Raw genomic sequence first — 18134 nt, 5'->3', positions numbered from 1 at the left:
TCTGACTGGATCCCTCCTGCAGGGTGAGTGTACTATCTGACTGGGTCCCTCCTGCAGGGTGAGTGTACTATCTGACTGGATCCCTCCTGCAGGGTGAGTGTACTATCTGACTGGATCCCTCCTGCAGGGTGCTTGTCCTGACTGACTGGATCCCTCCTGCAGGGTGAGTGTACTATCTGACTGGATCCCTCCTGCAGGGCATGTGTCCTGACTGACTGGGTCCCTCCTGCAGGGTGAGTGTACTATCTGACTGGATCCCTCCTGCAGGGCATGTGTCCTGACTGACTGGGTCCCTCCTGCAGGGTGAGTGTACTATCTGACTGGATCCCTCCTGCAGGGTGAGTGTACTATCTGACTGGGTCCCTCCTGCAGGGTGAGTGTACTATCTGACTGGATCCCTCCTGCAGGGTGAGTGTACTATCTGACTGGATCCCTCCTGCAGGGTGCTTGTCCTGACTGACTGGGTCACTCCTGCAGGGTGAGTGTACTATCTGACTGGATCCCTCCTGCAGGGTGCTTGTCCTGACTGACTGGATCCCTCCTGCAGGGTGAGTGTACTATCTGACTGGATCCCTCCTGCAGGGCATGTGTCCTGACTGACTGGGTCCCTCCTGCAGGGTGAGTGTACTATCTGACTGGATCCCTCCTGCAGGGTGAGTGTACTATCTGACTGGATCCCTCCTGCAGGGCATGTGTCCTGACTGACTGGATCCCTCCTGCAGGATGAGTGTACTATCTGACTGGATCCCTCCTGCAGGGTGAGTGTACTATCTGACTGGATCCCTCCTGCAGGGTGAGTGTACTATCTGACTGGATCCCTCCTGCAGGGTGAGTGTACTATCTGACTGGATCCCTCCTGCAGGGTGAGTGTACTATCTGACTGGATCCCTCATGCAGGGTGAGTGTACTATCTGACTGGATCCCTCCTGCAGGGTGAGTGTACTATCTGACTGGATCCCTCCTGCAGGGTGCTTGTCCTGACTGACTGGATCCCTCCTGCAGGGTGAGTGTACTATCTGACTGGATCCCTCCTGCAGGGTGAGTGTACTATCTGACTGGATCCCTCCTGCAGGGTGCTTGTCCTGACTGACTGGGTCCCTCCTGCAGGGTGAGTGTACTATCTGACTGGATCCCTCATGCAGGGTGAGTGTACTATCTGACTGGATCCCTCCTGCAGGGCATGTGTCCTGACTGACTGGATCCCTCCTGCAGGGTGATTGTCCTGACTGACTGGGTCCCTCCTGCAGGGTGAGTGTACTATCTGACTGGATCCCTCCTGCAGGGCGAGTGTACTATCTGACTGGATCCCTCCTGCAGGGCATGTGTCCTGACTGACTGGATCCCTCCTGCAGGGTGAGTGTACTATCTGACTGGATCCCTCCTGCAGGGTGCTTGTCCTGACTGACTGGGTCCCTCCTGCAGGGTGAGTGTACTATCTGACTGGATCCCTCCTGCAGGGTGAGTGTACTATCTGACTGGATCCCTCCTGCAGGGTGCTTCTCCTGACTGACTGGATCCCTCCTGTAGGATGGGTGTCCTGGTTGACTGGATCCCTCCTGCATGGTGCGTGTCCTGACTGACTGGATCCCTCCTGCAGGGTGCGTGTCCTGGTTGACTGGATCCCTCCTGCAGGGTGGGTGTCCTGACTGACTGGATCCCTCCTGCATGGTGCGTGTACTATCTTACTAGATCCCTCCTGCAGGGTGCGTGTACTGGTTGACTGGATCCCTCCTGCAGGGTGGGTGTCCTGACTGACTGGATCCTCCCTCCACACTTCAATTTAAAGTCAATGGTTAGGAGGAGGGCCACAGTCCAGTTTGTCAGATTGTTGTTTTTGTGGTTGGTTTTGACTGCATTGCCATGGAGACCAGTGTTCCAGACCCTCGTTATAAATCTCCAGGGTATATTACAATCCTGGACCAGGCCCCAGCAGTTGCTAGGATACTGGACAGAAACCCCAATATTTTAATTAGCAAGACTGAGGAATGGATACTTCGCTCCTGGAGTGATTGAATGCACAAATAGGGGTATATATTCAAACAAACTTTATTACTGTACAGTATTAATAACTTCATGAAGAAAATAGCTCCAATTACCAGTTAAACAATACTTAACAATGAGGATGAAACATTAACTCCTAAGTGCTACTTATTATCTCCACTCGAGCAAACCCCATCTCAGGTCAGAATTTACATTTTAGTATGGTTAGCCAACCCAGGAATACTTGCGTAAAGAGATGTGTTGGATAAACCACCTGAGAGAGAGAGAGAGACCTTTAAGGAAACCAGCTTGCAGATTCTTGCTTGTCAAACTACTGTTTTACCTGCCAGCCTTTTCAGAAACTGCTGTTCTGTTCACAGGCAAAATCTTTGTCAGCTAAACTGCTTTGAGTGAAACTGCTCGTCTATTCACAGACAGACCAAAACAAACTCAACACCTGACTGCTTCAGCCCCTGCTCCGCCTGTTAACTACGACATCTTACTAAAGCTAAACACACTGTCTCTAATTTTCTACCCTCCAGGGAACCTTTTTTTATGTCAGGAAAATTCCATGTCCTGCATCAGGTTAACAATATACATGGTTGGAATTAATGGTGATTTCATTTTTATGATGCTTTAATTGCAACTCTGTCGCCAAAGTTTTGTAAACCAGTTTTTTTTTTAAAACATGACTGCAGCAGTCATACACACACTGATCCAGGCTTTTTTTTAAAATAAATATTTTATTGAAAATTTTTGGTCAACCAACACAGTACATTGTGCATCCTTTACACAATATTATAACAGCACAAATAACAATGACCTATTTTATATAAACAAAAAACAAATAAATATTAAATAACAAAAATGAAAACTAGCCCTAATTGGCAACTGCCTTGTCACAAGTTCCACCGCCCCCCCCCCCCCCCCCCCCCCCAAAATCCTGGGCTGCTGCTGCTGCCTTCTTTTTCACCCCATCTATCTATCCGCAAGGTACTCGACGAACGGTTGCCACCGCCTGGTGAACCCTTGAGCCGACCCCCTTAGGACGAACTTAATCCGCTCTAGCTTTATAAACCCCGCCATGTCATTTATCCAGGTCTCCACCCCCGGGGGCTTGGCTTCTTTCCACATTAGCAATATCCTGCGCCGGGCTACTAGGGACGCAAAGGCCAAAACATCGGCCTCTCTCGCCTCCTGCACTCCCGGCTCTTGTGTAACCCCAAATATAGCCAACCCCCAGCTTGGTTCGACCCGGACCCCCACTACTTTTGAAAGCACCTTTGTCACCCCCATCCAAAACCCCCGTAGTGCCGGGCATGCCCAAAACATATGGGTATGATTCGCTGGGCTTCTCGAGCACCTCGCACACCTATCCTCCACCCCAAAAAATTTACTGAGCCGCGCTCCAGTCATATGCGCCCTGTGTAATACCTTAAACTGGATCAGGCTTAGCCTGGCACACGAGGACGACGAGTTTACCCTACTTAGGGCATCCGCCCACAGCCCCTCCTCGATCTCCTCCCCCAGCTCTTCTTCCCATTTCCCTTTTAGTTCATCTACCATAGTCTCCCCTTCGTCCCTCATTTCCCTATATATATCTGACACTTTACCATCCCCCACCCATGTCTTTGAGATCACTCTGTCCTGCACCTCTTGTGTCGGGAGCTGCGGAAATCCCTTCACCTGTTGCCTTGCAAAAGCCCTTAGTTGCATATACCTGAATGCATTCCCTTGGGGCAACCCATATTTCTCGGTCAGCGCTCCCAGACTCGCGAACTTCCCATCCACAAATAGATCTTTCAGTTGCGTTATTCCTGCTCTTTGCCACATTCCATATCCCCCATCCATTCCCCCCGGGGCAAACCTATGGTTGTTTCTTATCGGGGACCCCCCCAAGGCTCCAGTCTTTCCCCTATGCCGTCTCCACTGTCCCCAAATCTTCAGTGTAGCTACCACCACCGGGCTTGTGGTGTAGTTCCTCGGTGAGAACGGCAATGGGGTTGTCACCATAGCCTGTAGGCTAGTCCCCCTACAGGACGCCCTCTCTAATCTTTTCCACGCCGCTCCCTCCTCCTCTCCCATCCACTTACTCACCATTGAAATATTAGCGGCCCAATAGTACTCACTTAGGCTCGGTAGTGCCAGCCCCCCCTATCCCTACTACGCTGTAAGAATCCCTTCCTCACTCTCGGAGTCTTCCCGGCCCAGACAAAACCCATGATGCTCTTTTCAATCCTTTTAAAAAAAAGCCTTCGTGATCACCACCGGGAGGCACTGAAACACAAAGAGGAATCTCGGGAGGACCACCATCTTAACCGCCTGCACCCTCCCTGCCATTGACAGGGCTACCATATCCCATCTCTTGAAATCTTCCTCCATCTGTTCCACCAACCGTGTTAAATTTAACCTGTGCAATGTGCCCCAATTCTTAGCTATCTGGATCCCCAGGTAACGAAAGTCTCTTGTTACCTTCCTCAACGGTAGGTCCTCTATTTCTCTACTCTGCTCCCCTGGATGCACCACAAACAGCTCACTCTTCCCCATGTTCAATTTATACCCTGAAAAATCCCCAAACTCCCCAAGTATCCGCATTATTTCTGGCATCCCCTCCGCCGGATCCGCCACATATAGTAGCAAATCGTCCGCATACAAAGATACCCGGTGTTCTTCTCCCCCCCCTAAGTACTCCCCTCCACTTCTTGGAACCCCTCAGCGCTATCGCCAGGGGCTCAATCGCCAGTGCAAACAGTAATGGGGACAGAGGGCATCCCTGCCTTGTCCCTCTATGGAGCCGAAAATATGCCGATCCCCGTCCATTCGTGACCACACTCGCCACTGGGGCCCAATACAATAGCTGCACCCATCTAACATACCCCTCTCCAAAACCAAATCTCCTCAACACCTCCCACAAATAATCCCATTCCACTCTATCAAATGCTTTCTCGGCATCCATCGCCACTACTATCTCCGTTTCCCCCTCTGGTGGGGCCATCATTACCCCTAACAGCCTCCGTATATTCGTGTTCAGCTGTCTCCCCTTCACAAACCCAGTTTGGTCCTCGTGAACCACCCCCGGGACACATTCCTCTATTCTCATTGCCATTACCTTGGCCAGGACCTTGGCATCCACATTTAGGAGGGAAATTGGTCTGTAGGACCCGCATTGTAGCGGGTCCTTTTCCTTCTTTAAGAGAAGCGATATCGTTGCTTCAGACATAGTCGGGGGCAGTTGTCCCCTTGCCTTTGCCTCATTAAAGGTCCTCGTCAGTACCGGGGCGAGCAAGTCCAAATATTTTCTATAGAATTCGACTGGGAATCCATCCGGCCCCGGGGCCTTTCCCGTCTGCATGCTCCTAATTCCTTTCACCACTTCCTCTACCTTGATCTGTGCTCCCAGTCCCACCCTTTCCTGCTCTTTCACCTTGGGAATTTCCAGCCGATCCAAAAAGTCCATCATTCTCTCCCTCCCATCCGGGGGTTGAGCTTCATATAATTTTTTATAAAATGTCTTGAACACTTCATTCACTCTCTCCGCTCCCCGCTCCATCTCTCCTTCCTCGTCCCTCACTCCCCCTATTTCCCTCGCTGCTCCCCTTTTCCTCAATTGGTGTGCCAGCAATCTGCTCGCCTTCTCCCCATATTCATACTGTACACCCTGCGCCTTCCTCCATTGTGCCTCTGCAGTGCCTGTAGTCAGCAAGTCAAATTCCACATGCAGCCTTTGCCTTTCCCTGTATAATCCCTCCTCCGGTGCTTCCGCATATTGTCTGTCCACCCTCAAAAGTTCTTGCAGCAACCGCTCCCGTTCCTTACTCTCCTGCTTCCCTTTATGTGCCCTTATTGATATCAGCTCCCCCCTAACCACCGCCTTCAACGCCTCCCAGACCACTCCCACCTGGACCTCCCCATTGTCATTGAGTTCCAAGTACTTTTCAATGCATCCCCTCACCCTTAGACTCACCCCCTCATCCGCCATTAGTCCCATGTCCATTCTCCAGGGTGGGCGCCCTCCTGTTTCCTCCCCTATCTCCAAGTCCACCCAGTGTGGGGCGTGATCCGAAATGGCTATAGCCGTATACTCCGTTCCCCTCACCTTCGGGATCAATGCCCTACCCAGCACAAAAAAGTCTATGCGCGAATAGACTTTATGGACATAGGAGAAAAACGAGAACTCCTTACTCCTAGGTCGACTGAATCTCCACGGGTCCACACCTCCCATCTGCTCCATAAAATCTTTAAGCACCTTGGCTGCTGCCGGCCTCCTTCCAGTCCTGGACTTCGACCTATCCAGCCCTGGTTCCAACACCGTATTAAAGTCTCCCCCCATTATCAGCTTTCCCGTCTCTAGGTCCGGAATGCGTCCTAGCATCCGCCTCATAAAATTGGCATCATCCCAGTTCGGGGCATACACGTTTACCAAAACCACCGTCTCTCCCTGTAGTTTGCCACTTACCATCACGTATCTGCCCCCGTTATCCGCCACTATAGTCTTTGCCTCGAACATTACCCGCTTCCCCACTAATATAGCCACCCCCCTGTTTTTCGCATCTAGCCCCGAATGGAACACCTGCCCCACCCATCCTTTGCGCAGCCTAACCTGGTCTATCAGTTTCAGGTGCGTTTCCTGTAGCATAACCACATCTGCTTTAAGTTTCTTAAGGTGTGCGAGTACCCGTGCCCTCTTTATCGGCCCGTTGAGCCCTCTCACGTTCCACGTGATCAGCCGAGTTGGGGGGCTTCCCACCCCCCCCCCCCCCCCCCCCTTGCCGATTAGCCATCATCTTTTTCCAGCTTCTCACCCAGTTCCCACGCAGCTGTATCTCCCCCAGGCGGTGCCCCCCCGCCCATCCTCTCCCGTACCCGCTCCCCCCTTTCCCCAGCAGCAGCAACCCAGTAATTCCCCCCTCCCACCCCCCCCGCTAGACCCCCCGCTAGCGTAATTACTCCCCCCATGTTGCTCCCAGAAGTCAGCAAACTCTGGCTGACCTCGGCTTCCCCCCGTGACCACGGCTCGCACCGTGCGACGCCCCCTCCTTCCTGCTTCTCTATTCCCGCCATAATTATCATAGCGCGGGAACCGAGCCCGCGCTTCTCCCTTGGCCCCGCCCCCCCATGGCCAACGCCCCATCTCCTCTCCCTCCCCACCTCCCCCCATCACCACCTGTGGGAGAGAGAAAAGTTACCACACCGCAGGATTAGAACATAAAACCCCTCTTCGCCCCCCACATTCGCCCCACCACTTTGTCCAAACGTTCTTTTTAATAATCCACTCATTCCAGTTTTTCTTCTACAATAAAAGTCCACGCTTCATCCGCCGTCTCAAAGTAGTGGTGCCTCCCTTGATATGTGACCCACAGTCTTGCCGGTTGCAGCATTCCAAATTTTATCTTCCTTTTATGAAGCACCGCCTTGGCCCAATTAAAGCTCGCCCTCCTTCTCGCCACCTCCGCACTCCAGTCTTGATAGACGCGGATCACCGCGTTCTCCCATTTACTGCTCCGAGTTTTCTTCGCCCATCTAAGGACCATTTCTCTATCCTTAAAACGGAGGAATCTCACCACTATGGCTCTGGGAGTAACTCTGTATGCTCCCTCCACCTCCAACGGACCCGTCGGGGCCTCCGCTCCCATTAACGAGTGCAGCATCGTGCTCACATATGCCCCGACGTCCGCCCCCTCCACACCTTCAGGAAGACCAAGAATCCTCAGGTTGTTCCTCCTTGCGTTGTTTTCCAGTGCCTCCAACCTCTCCACACATCGTTTCTGATGTGCCTCCTGTATCTCCGTCTTCACCACCAGGCCCTGTATGTCGTCCTCATTCTCGGCTGCCTTCGCCTTCACGACCCGAAGCTCCTGCTCCTGGGTCTTTTGTTCCTCCTTTAGCCCTTCGATCGCCTGTAGTATCGGGGCCAACAGCTCTTTCTTCATTTCCTTTTTTATCTCTTCCACGCAGCATTTCAAGAACTCTTGTTGTTCAGGGCCCCATGTGAAACTGCCGCCTTCCGACGCCATCTTGGTTTTTGCTTGCCTTCCTTGCCGCTGTTCCAAAGGATCCGCTGCAATCCGGTCACTTTCCTCTCCTTTTTCCATCCGTGTCCAGGGGGAATTCCCTTCTGGTTTACCGCACGGTGTTTTTAGCCGTTAAAATTGCCGTTGGGGCTCCTATCAAGAGCCCAAAAGTCCGTTCCACCGGGAGCTGCCGAAACGTGCGACTTAGCTGGTCATCGCCGCACCCGGAAGTCTCCTGATCCAGGCTTTTAACCCTTACTGCACCCAATACATATGATACAATATGTATCTGAAATTCCTACTTTCATCACGGGTATAGCGGATTGTTTGAGACAGTTGAGTCATGGGACAATTATTTAAAACTCGCAAGTACGATTTCACTGGAAGGGGCGATAGAGTTTGGAATGAGGAACTGGGGGAGATCAATCAAAACAAACCATGTAAATGGGCTCAAGAAGCCAATGTGTTTTTATGGAGACAGTCATTCTAAAAAGCACGTCTAGTTCCTCAAAACTGTATTCTATGATCCTTTTCCTGTGTGTTCAGCGGTACCTGATGACAAAGGCCCAACCAGGATCCTGGGATTATCACAGTGCCGTCGTCACTGACCAGTCACCCCAGGAGATCTGCTGTAACCTGATCCGGGAACGATTATTGGAGCACCTGCCTCAAGAGGTGCCATACAACATAATACAGGTAATGGTGGACTGGACTGGGTAAAGCACTGACCCTTTTCTGGCCTCTTTGGTTTCAATCAGATAATCTCTGGTCAGATGCTGGTGAAATAAGTTTGCACACACTTCACCCTGGAGCAGGTGATTCAGCCAAACCCCTGTCGGCCTATCCAGGTGGATGATAAAGACCCTGTGGCCCTATTTGAAGAAGAGCTCAGTGTTGAGGCCAACATTCCTTGCAGCATCCCCACCAGAAACCGATTCATCGGTCGTTAACCTGTTGAATAGCAACGGCTATGCTCCTCCGTAAATTTTCCAACACGGCCAGACTTAACGATCATTTGAACGCTTACAACTCGTTGCTGTTTGTGAGATCCTGCTGTGTAAAAATTAACTGCTATGTTTACCTACATATACACCATTAGTGCGTTCCACAATAGCTGACTGCATGTGAATCTCTTCAGGATGTTTCTCGAAGACACACTGGGGCCGCACAAATGCAGAACTATCCTTCCCTCTTGGATCCAGCACGAATATCCCCTTCCCTCACATTAATTGTCATGCTCACTAGGATTGCTGCTGAGGGAAAAGGTGCTGTTGTGTTAGGCAGCAGTTTTCATGAGGACAGAGCTGCTGACACTGGGTGCCTGAACCTCTGGCCTCAGGGGCAAATTCACCAGATCACAAAGTTTATTTTTGTTCCCCCCCCCCCCCCCCCCCCCCCCCCCAAGTCTCTGTTCCCCTCACTCCCTGATAGTACCAGGCCCGCTTCTCCCCCCATCTCTGGGTTGATTATCCCGTTGTGCCCCCCCCCTTAAAACTATTGTACTGGGTTCAAGGGAGGAATTGGTGACTTGCACAGGCCCGATGGAATGTTTCCATGTGGAGCGTGAGCAGGAGCAGGCCACTCGGCCCCTCGAGCCTGCTCCACCACTCAATAAGATCATGGCCGATCTGATTGCAACCTGAAAATTCCTGCCTACCCATGATAACCTTTCACCCCCTTGTGATTAAGAAATCTATCGGGACCTGCCTTTAAAATATTCAGACTCTGCTTCCGCCACCGCCTTTTGAGGAAAAGTGTTGCTAAGTCTCGTGACCCTCAAGAGAAAAGAAATCTCCTCATCCGTCTTACATGAGTGACCCCTTATTAGCTTTCGTTCTAGGTTCTCCCACAAGAGGAAACATCCTTTCCACATCCACTTTGTCAAGTCTCCTCACATCTTGCCTCTTATTCTAAAATCCAATGGGTACAAGCCTAACCTCTCCAACCTTTCCTCAGAAGACAATCTGCCCATTCCTTTTTTTTAATTTAACAATTTAGAGTACCCAATTCATTTTTTCCAATTAAGGGGCAATTTAGCGTGGCCAATCCACCTAACCTGCACATCTTTGGGTTGTGGGGGCGAAACCCACGCAGGCAGGGGGAGAATGTGCAAACCCCACACGGACAGTGACCCAGAACCAGGATCGAACCTGGGACCTTGGCGCCATGAGGCAGCAGTGCTAACCACTGCGCCACCGTGCTGCCCTTGCCCATTCCTGCTTTTGATCCAGTAAACCTATGAACTGCTTTCAAAGCATTTACATCTTTCCTTAAATAAGGAGATCAATACCGTTACACAGTACTCCAGATGTGGTCTCCCTGTACAACTGAAGCATGACCTTTAGCTTCCCTCACAATAAATGTTAATTTTCTATTAGCTTTCCCAATTATTTCTGTACCTAATATGCTAACCTTCTGTGATTTGTACACTGGGGACACCCCGATCTCTCTGCATCTCAAAGCTTAAGAACATAAGAACTAGGAGCAGGAGTAGGCCATCTGGACCCTCGAGCCTGCTCCGCCATTCAATGAGATCATGGCTGATCTTTGTGGACTCAGCTCCACTCTCCGGCCCGTACACCATATCCCCGAATCCCTTTATTCTTTAGAAAGGTATCTATCTTTTTCTTAAAAACGTTTAAAGAAGGAGCCTCAACTGCTTCACTGGGCAAGGAATTCCAGAGATTCACAACCCTTTGGGTGAAGAAGTTCCTCCTAAACTCGGTCCTAAATCTACTTCCCCTTATTTTGAGGCTATGCCCCCTAGTTCTGCTTTCCCCGACCAGTGGAAACAACCTGCCCGCATCTATCCTATCTATTTCCTTCATAATTTTATATGTTTCAATAAGATCCCCCCGCATCCTTCTAAACTCCAATGAGTACAGTCCCAGTCTACTCAACCTCTCATCATAATCTAATCCCCATAACTCTGGGATCAACCTAGTGAATCTCCTCTGCACTCCCTCCAGTGCCAATATGTCCTTTCTCAGGTAAGGAGACCAAAACTGAACACAATACTCCAGATGTGGCCTCACCAACACCTTATACAATGTCTTTGCAATCTCTAAACGTTTAGACACTGTTTCTTCTTTATTATTTCTGCCATAATGACAATTTCACATTTTCCCACATTATACTCCATTTGCCAGATCTTTGCCCACTCATTTAACCTTTCTATTTCCCTTTACAGCCTCCTTATGTCCTCTTCCACAATTTACTTTTCCACCACACCTTCGGTCCCTTCATCCAAAGGGGGAGTGTAGATCAGCGTTGTGATGCGTGCCCAGGCCGAGTTGAGAGGCAACAGAAAAACTTTTAACAAGCATCACGTTAACGGTCTGTTTATCCCCTCAGAGCACAGAACTGTGGGAAGAAGGGCCGAGTGGGGAGCTCCGAATTCTACAGAATATCACCGTCGCTCGAAAGAACCACGCGGCAAGTATACGTGCGGGATGAAACTGTGCTGCGTGCCTTTACACCAGAGATTAGCTAAATCTGAGCGTGAACATTTGGTTTTTGTTTAACAAACATTTTATTAAGGCATTTATGATTTTATAACAACAAAAGATACAAATATAAATGTAAACATAATTCGGAGCGTAACAACCCCCCCCCCACCAACAACCATACCCCAGCCAACATGGCTTATACACACACTCCCCAAGTCCCTTCATCTCCTCTCGCTGATCCCGCCTAAACTGAACTAAAATAAACTAACTTGCCCTGCCCCCCCCTTATTCTGTAACCCCCCGCCCCTCCCCAACTCTTATTGTATTGTTTTCCCCGAAGAACTCTATAAACGGCTGCCACCTCCGAACGAACTCCAACACTGATCCTCTCGGGGCAAACTTGATTTTCTCACGCTTGAGAAACCCGGCCGTGTCACTAACCCAGACCCCCGATTTCAGGGGTTCCGAGTCCCTCCCCCTAATAAGATCCATCTCCGGGCTACGCCAAAACGGCAGCCTCTCTTGCCCCCAGGAACCCCGGGTCTTCCGACACTCCAAAGATCGCCACCTCCGGACTCGGCGCCACCCTCATTTTTAGCACCGTGGACATGACATCGGCAAATCTCTGCCAGAATCCCCGAAGCTTCGGACATGCCCAAACCGTGGACGTGATTTGCAGGCCCTCCTGCACACCTCACATACCTGTCCTCTACCCAAAAAAACCTGCTCTTCCTGGCCGCCGTCAGGTGTGCCCGGTGAACCACCTTGAATTGTATCAGGCTGAGCCTGGCACATGATAGGACGTGTTGACTCTGCTCAGAGCATCTTCCTACAGACCCGACTCTAACTCCTCTCCCAACCTATCCTCCCATTTACGCTTTACCTCCCCTCTCTGGGTTCAGCTCCCACTCCATAAGTTCTTTCTAGATTGTGAACATTTGTTTCTGATAATACAGAGCTGATGCTTAAAACGTAACTGCTCTAATTTCTGTTTCAAGTATCATCCATTTGATATCAGACCAAGTCGTAGACAAAAATGGGGTGTTGCAGTTCCCTTTCTAAATGTCTCGTTTAAAGTAGGGGCATCCAAACTGCTCCTGTGTGAAACTTGACCTCCACCTAATTCAGTTTGGTGTCTGTTTTGCAAGTACTCAGTTGAATATTTTTACTATGCTGTGTTTGGTTCTTCAATTAAATATTGGCCAATCTATATCTCAACTTAATTTGCCTGCCTTTGCTACAAACCTTTAATGGGCAGCACAGTGGTTAGCACTGTTGCTTCACAGCGTCGGGGTCCCAGGTTCGATTCCCGGTTTGGGTCCTCGTGTCTGCGTGGGTTTCCTCCCACAAGTCCCGAAAGACGTGCTGTTAGGTGGATTGGACATTCTGAATTCTCCCTCTATGTACCCGAACAGGCGCAGGAGTGTGGCGACTAGGGGCTTTTCGCAGTAACTTCATTGCAGTGTTAACGTAATCCTACTTGTGACAATAAAGATCATTAGTATACACTTGCAGGGCAGCACGGTGGTGCAGTGGTTCGACAGCTGCCTCACGGCGCCGAGGTCCCAGGTTCGACCCAGACTCTGGGTCACTGTCTGTGTGGAGTTTGCACATTCTCCCTGTGTTTGCGTGGGTTTCGCCCCACAACCCAGAAATGTGCAGGCTAGGTGGATTGGCCACGCTAAATTGTCCCTTAATTGGAAAAAATGAATTGGGTACTCTAAATGCATTTTAAAAAAAAATTATTATACCACCCTCCATGTGCAGGAATGCTTCGTGCAATCAGGATATATTACATAGCTCTACATTTAAGGCTATGCCCCCTTGTTCTCGACTCTGCCCATCAGCAGAAATACTTTCTCTGTCTCATGTAACACTTCCTTTAATCATCTTTGCATTGATTTAGTTCAGCCCAGAATTTTCTAATTTATTTATGTCCCGTTTGGAAGAATGTGTAGCTTTAAGTTTAATTTCCACTTTGTACTTTTGTGTTCAGAATGGTGCAACTGCATCTAGTTTCATTTACAGGTTCCTTTTATAAATTTAGTGTACCCAATTCAGTTTTTCCAATTAAGAACATAGAACATAGAAAATACAGCACAGAACAGGCCCTTCGGCCCTCGATGTTGTGCCGAACTTTTGTCCTAGATTAAGAACAAATTAATCTACACCCCATCATTCTACCGTAATCCATGTACCTATCCAATAGCTGCTTGAAGGTCCTTAATGTTTCCGACTCAACTACTTCCACAGGGTAAAGAACCTACCTCTGACATCCCTCCCTATATCTTCCACCATTCACCTTAAATTAATGTCCCCTTGTAATGGTTTGTTCTACCTGGGGAAAAAGTCTCTGACTGTCTACTCTATCTATTCCCCTGATCATCTTATAAACCTCTATCAAGTCTCCCCTCATCCTTCTCCGTTCTAATGAGAAAAGGCCTAGCACCCTCAACCTTTCTTCATAAGACCTACTCTCCATTCCAGGCAACATCCTGGGAAATCTCCTTTCCACCTTTTCCAAAGCTTCCACATCCTTCCTAAAATGAGGTGACCAGAACTGCACACACTACTCCAAATGTGGCCTTACCACATCACCTCACGGCTCTTAAATTCAATCCCTCTGCTAATGAACACTAGCACACCATAGGCCTTCTTCACAGCTCTATCCACTTGAGTGGCAACTTTCGAAGATCTATGAACATAGACTCGAATATTTTTATTCTGTAACTTTCTAGGGTTATCCCAGCATTAAGAACAATGCAAAGACAGAACAGAGACTGAACTCACAATGTGAGGAATCATGACCCTGAGCGGATGGGAGTTGGTGTTGTCAACATGTTGCCTTCTTAACCAAAATTATTCTCCAGTTACTTCCAAGATCACTTTGTTTTTTTATTCAAAAGCGGCAATTTAGTGTGACCAATCCACCTACCCTGCACATCCACCTACCACGCAAACATGGGGAAAATGTGCAAACTCCACACGGACAGTGACCCAGAGCCAGTATCGAAGCTGGGACCTCGGCACCGTGAGGCAGCAGGGCTAACCACTGCGCCACCGTGCTGCCCTAGAGTTCTTTTTAATGAACTGGGAGCTGACAAGTTTGTGATTCTGTTTGTATACATGCATTTTTAATGGGGTTTTATAACTCTTGGAAGAGATGGGTTATCAAAGGGCTAGTAGATTCGTGAAGCTAAAGGAAGTAGAAAGATCTGCGCTGTTGCCTAGTGACGGGGGTCCAGGAACACACTGATAGGGAAACACAGAAGGGTTGCCAGTTAGTCTGCATGGTACCAGAGTCTCACTCAGAAGGTTTAAAACTCTCTGGTAAGAAATCCTGCCGGACTGCTGGGGAGCTGAGATTCGGGAACTCGGGTCTTTGCTCGAAGGTTGAAGTAACGGTAAATCTAGAGGGCAGTTTTTGGGTGTCTTGGCGAGGGTTACCAATTGAGGAAGTGAATCTAGTGAATGTTCAGAAGTCTGCCAGAAAAAAAAACTGTTCCAGCCCAGTCTTGGTGCTAAGATAGTGGTAAATCTTCACTGGGGTTTTTGTGTCTGTGAGGGTATTTCTGGGATAAAAGAAATAATGTGATGTGATTCATTTTCTTCTGTTTGTATTGAAATCTTTCCAAAATGTTGCTCAGTGCAATAGAGTTAATGTTTTCTTGTTTCAAAACAATAAAAAGTGTGGCAGCATCTGTAAAGAGACAGTTATCATTTTGAGTTTGTATGATTATTCCGAGCATACAAACTCAAAACGTTAATTCTGTTTCTCTTCACAGATGCTACCAGATCTGCTGGGTTTTCCCAGAATTTTCTGTTATTGTTTCAGATTTCCAATCTGCGCACTATTTCGCTTTTGGGATTCATCAAGTCCGGTTCACTGTGGGATCAAACTTGTCCTGTATTACGATCAGTTGGGATCGTACAGTACATACTGAGCCACTGCGCTCCAAAGTAGTTCAGTGTATGTAAAGTGCTTCGAGATTATGTGAACTCCTCGCTTAAATTATTATATTTTGAAATTTTGCCTCCACAGAGATTGTTAATTGGCCAGGGAGGGCAGCTGATCGGTAAAATCGCCCGAGACGTGGGACAGGACCTAATGAACATCTTTCTCTGCGACGTGCAGTTGAAGTTGTGTGTGAAAGTGAAGAAGTGACTGTGCCATTCACTACCACCTTTCAGGAGTGACCACTTGCTGCCCCATGCCTGAACTGATTCAATATCCAAACTCGGCTTCAAGCGCGGTTTCCTCACTGATTGTAATCCTCTTCCGGCAAACCTTCAGATGTCCATTAGAGGGGTTGACCCTCTCCGGATAGTGGTAAATCTTCACTGGGGTTTTTGTGTCTGTAAGGGTATTTCTGTAAGCCTGTCCGGAGAGAGCGTGGGTGTTTCCGGGTTCCCGGCTTATTTATTTGTGGAGCCCAATTTTAAGTTTGCAAACTCTTATTGCTGGGCATGTTGGCTGAAGCAAGTTGTGTGATGGGGTTGGAAGCAGCAGGTTATGATGATGGATCACCGAACCTGCTGTTCTGAGGCTTTTTCCTGTTGACAAATCAGCTCATTAGGCCTTTAGTGTGGTGTAACGTAACCCATGTGTCGTGCTTAAATCAATATTCTTGTATTATTCATTCTCAGCGGGTGGGCATTGCTGGTTTTTAGTATCCATCCTTAGAAGCCCGACATAGGAGTTTTATTACAGCTGCGAGATTTACTACAAATCTCGGTACTTCAGACACCCGCATTGGTGGGGTACTGGAGTCACACACAGGCCGAGTCCGAATAACGACCTCTCCTGGAGTACATCAGTGAAATGGTTGGGTTTTAGCAACAACCCATCAACTTCATGGCCGGTTTTTACTAACTTGTGCACTTATTCCCAGATTTTTCAAACGGAGTTCTAATTTTCGCAGTGCCCACTGTGGGATTTAACCTCCTGTTCTCTGGTCCAGCAACACGAGCTCGACACAAAGGTGCCCTCCAAACCTGCCATTTTGCATAGACCCTGTGCCTCAATACTAATAAATCTTGGTACTCCGAAATAGATTGATTCGTCAATAAGAACATACAGAGCTGAGAGCAGGAGTCGAAATTCAGCCCCTCTAGTCTGCTCCGCCACTCGATACGATCATGGCTGACCCCCCCTCAGCCTCAACTCCGCTTTCCCTCCTGTTCTCCATAACCCTTTAACCCATTACTCCTTAAAAATCTGTCTATCGCCTCAATTTACTCACTGCCCCAGCATCCACCGCACTCTGGGGTAGCAAGTCCACAGATTCGCGACATTTTGGGAGGAGTAGTTTCTCCTCATCTCTATTTTAAATTTGCTACCCCTTATCCTAAAACTATGACCTCTCATTCTGGAACGCCCCACAGGAGGAAGCAGGTGCCCTCCACCTACTTTGTCAATACCTTTTTATCATCTTGTGTACGTCAATTTGATCACCCCTCATTCTTCTAAACTCTAGAGAATATAGGCCTAAACTTCTCAATTCATGAGACAAACCCTTTATCTCTGGCTAATCTAGTGAACCTCCTCTGAACTGCTTCCAATGCAACTACATCTGTCCTCAAGTAAGGGGATCTAAACTATACACAGTACTCCAGGTGCAGTCTCACCAATGCCTTGTACAGTTGCAGCAACACCTCCCTACATTTATACTCTATTCCTTTAGCTATGAAGGTTAAAATTGCATTTGCCATGCTAGTTTTCTGCGATTGATGCACAAGGACACCCAGATCCCTCTGCACTGAAGCACTCTGATGTTTTTTCTCCACTTAGATAATAAGTTGCCTTTCCCTTTTTCTGACCAAAATGGATAACCTCACACTTATCTGCCAAATTCTGGCCCACTTCCTAACCTATATATATCCATTTGTAAATTTCTTATTTCCTCATTACAATTTACTGTCCCGCCTATTTTCGTGTCATCTGCAACTTTAACGTACCTTCCATCCCTGTATCCAAGTTGTTAATATAGATTGTAAATAGTTGGGGCCTGAGGACCGAACCCTGTGGCACCCCACTAGTTACGTCTTGCATCCAGAAAAAGACACATTTATCCCGACTCTTGCTTTCTCCTGGTTAGCCAGGCTTGTATCAAGTGAATAAATTACTCCAAATCCAAGTGGTCTTACCTTGTATATTAACCTTTTGCATGGCACCTTATCAAATGCCTTCTGGAAGTCCGGATAGACTGCATCTACAGAATACCCACTATCCACTGGGCTTGTTACATCTTTGAAGAACTCTAGCAAATTAGTCAAACATGATTAATGTTTCATAAAACCATGCTGACCTCTCTGGATTGTATTTTGACTTTCCAAGTGTCCTGTGATTACCTCCTTAATGGGTTCTAACACTTTTACAATGACAGATGTTAAACTAACTGGTCTATAGTTTCCTACATTCTGCCTCCCTCCCTTTTTGAATAAGGGTGTAACATTTGCATTTTTCCAATCCACTGGAACCTTTCCCACATCCAGGGAATTTTGGAATATTATAACCAATGGATATCTCCGCTACCACTTCCTTTAACACCCCAGAACGTAGGCCATCAGCCCTGGGGACATTTCTGCCTTCAATCCCAATAATTTGTTTCATACTTTGTTCCTATTGATGATGATTGTTCGAAGTTCCTCCCTTTCTATCATCTCTGCATTCTCTGTTACTATTGGGAGGATA

General features: G+C 48.4%; 1 protein-coding gene across 2 annotated transcripts in view; it reads left to right on the top strand.

Moving 5' to 3' along the window:
* eral1 (Era-like 12S mitochondrial rRNA chaperone 1) overlaps window positions 1-17577 on the top strand; it is a 33241-nt gene extending 15664 nt beyond the window's left edge. For both annotated transcript variants that reach the window (XM_072469948.1, XM_072469947.1), the window contains 3 exons: window positions 8538-8687; window positions 11346-11426; window positions 15483-17577. In XM_072469948.1, the coding sequence (XP_072326049.1) occupies window positions 8538-8687; window positions 11346-11426; window positions 15483-15605 (354 nt within the window). In that variant the 3' untranslated portion in view covers window positions 15606-17577. The remainder of the gene's footprint in view (window positions 1-8537; window positions 8688-11345; window positions 11427-15482) is intronic.
* The last annotated feature ends 557 nt before the right edge of the window (window positions 17578-18134 follow it).

The sequence above is a fragment of the Scyliorhinus torazame genome, chromosome 12, assembly GCF_047496885.1.
Source record: "Scyliorhinus torazame isolate Kashiwa2021f chromosome 12, sScyTor2.1, whole genome shotgun sequence".
NCBI classification, from domain to species: domain Eukaryota; kingdom Metazoa; phylum Chordata; class Chondrichthyes; order Carcharhiniformes; family Scyliorhinidae; genus Scyliorhinus; species Scyliorhinus torazame.
This window is presented reverse-complemented; position numbering and strand designations above follow the sequence as displayed.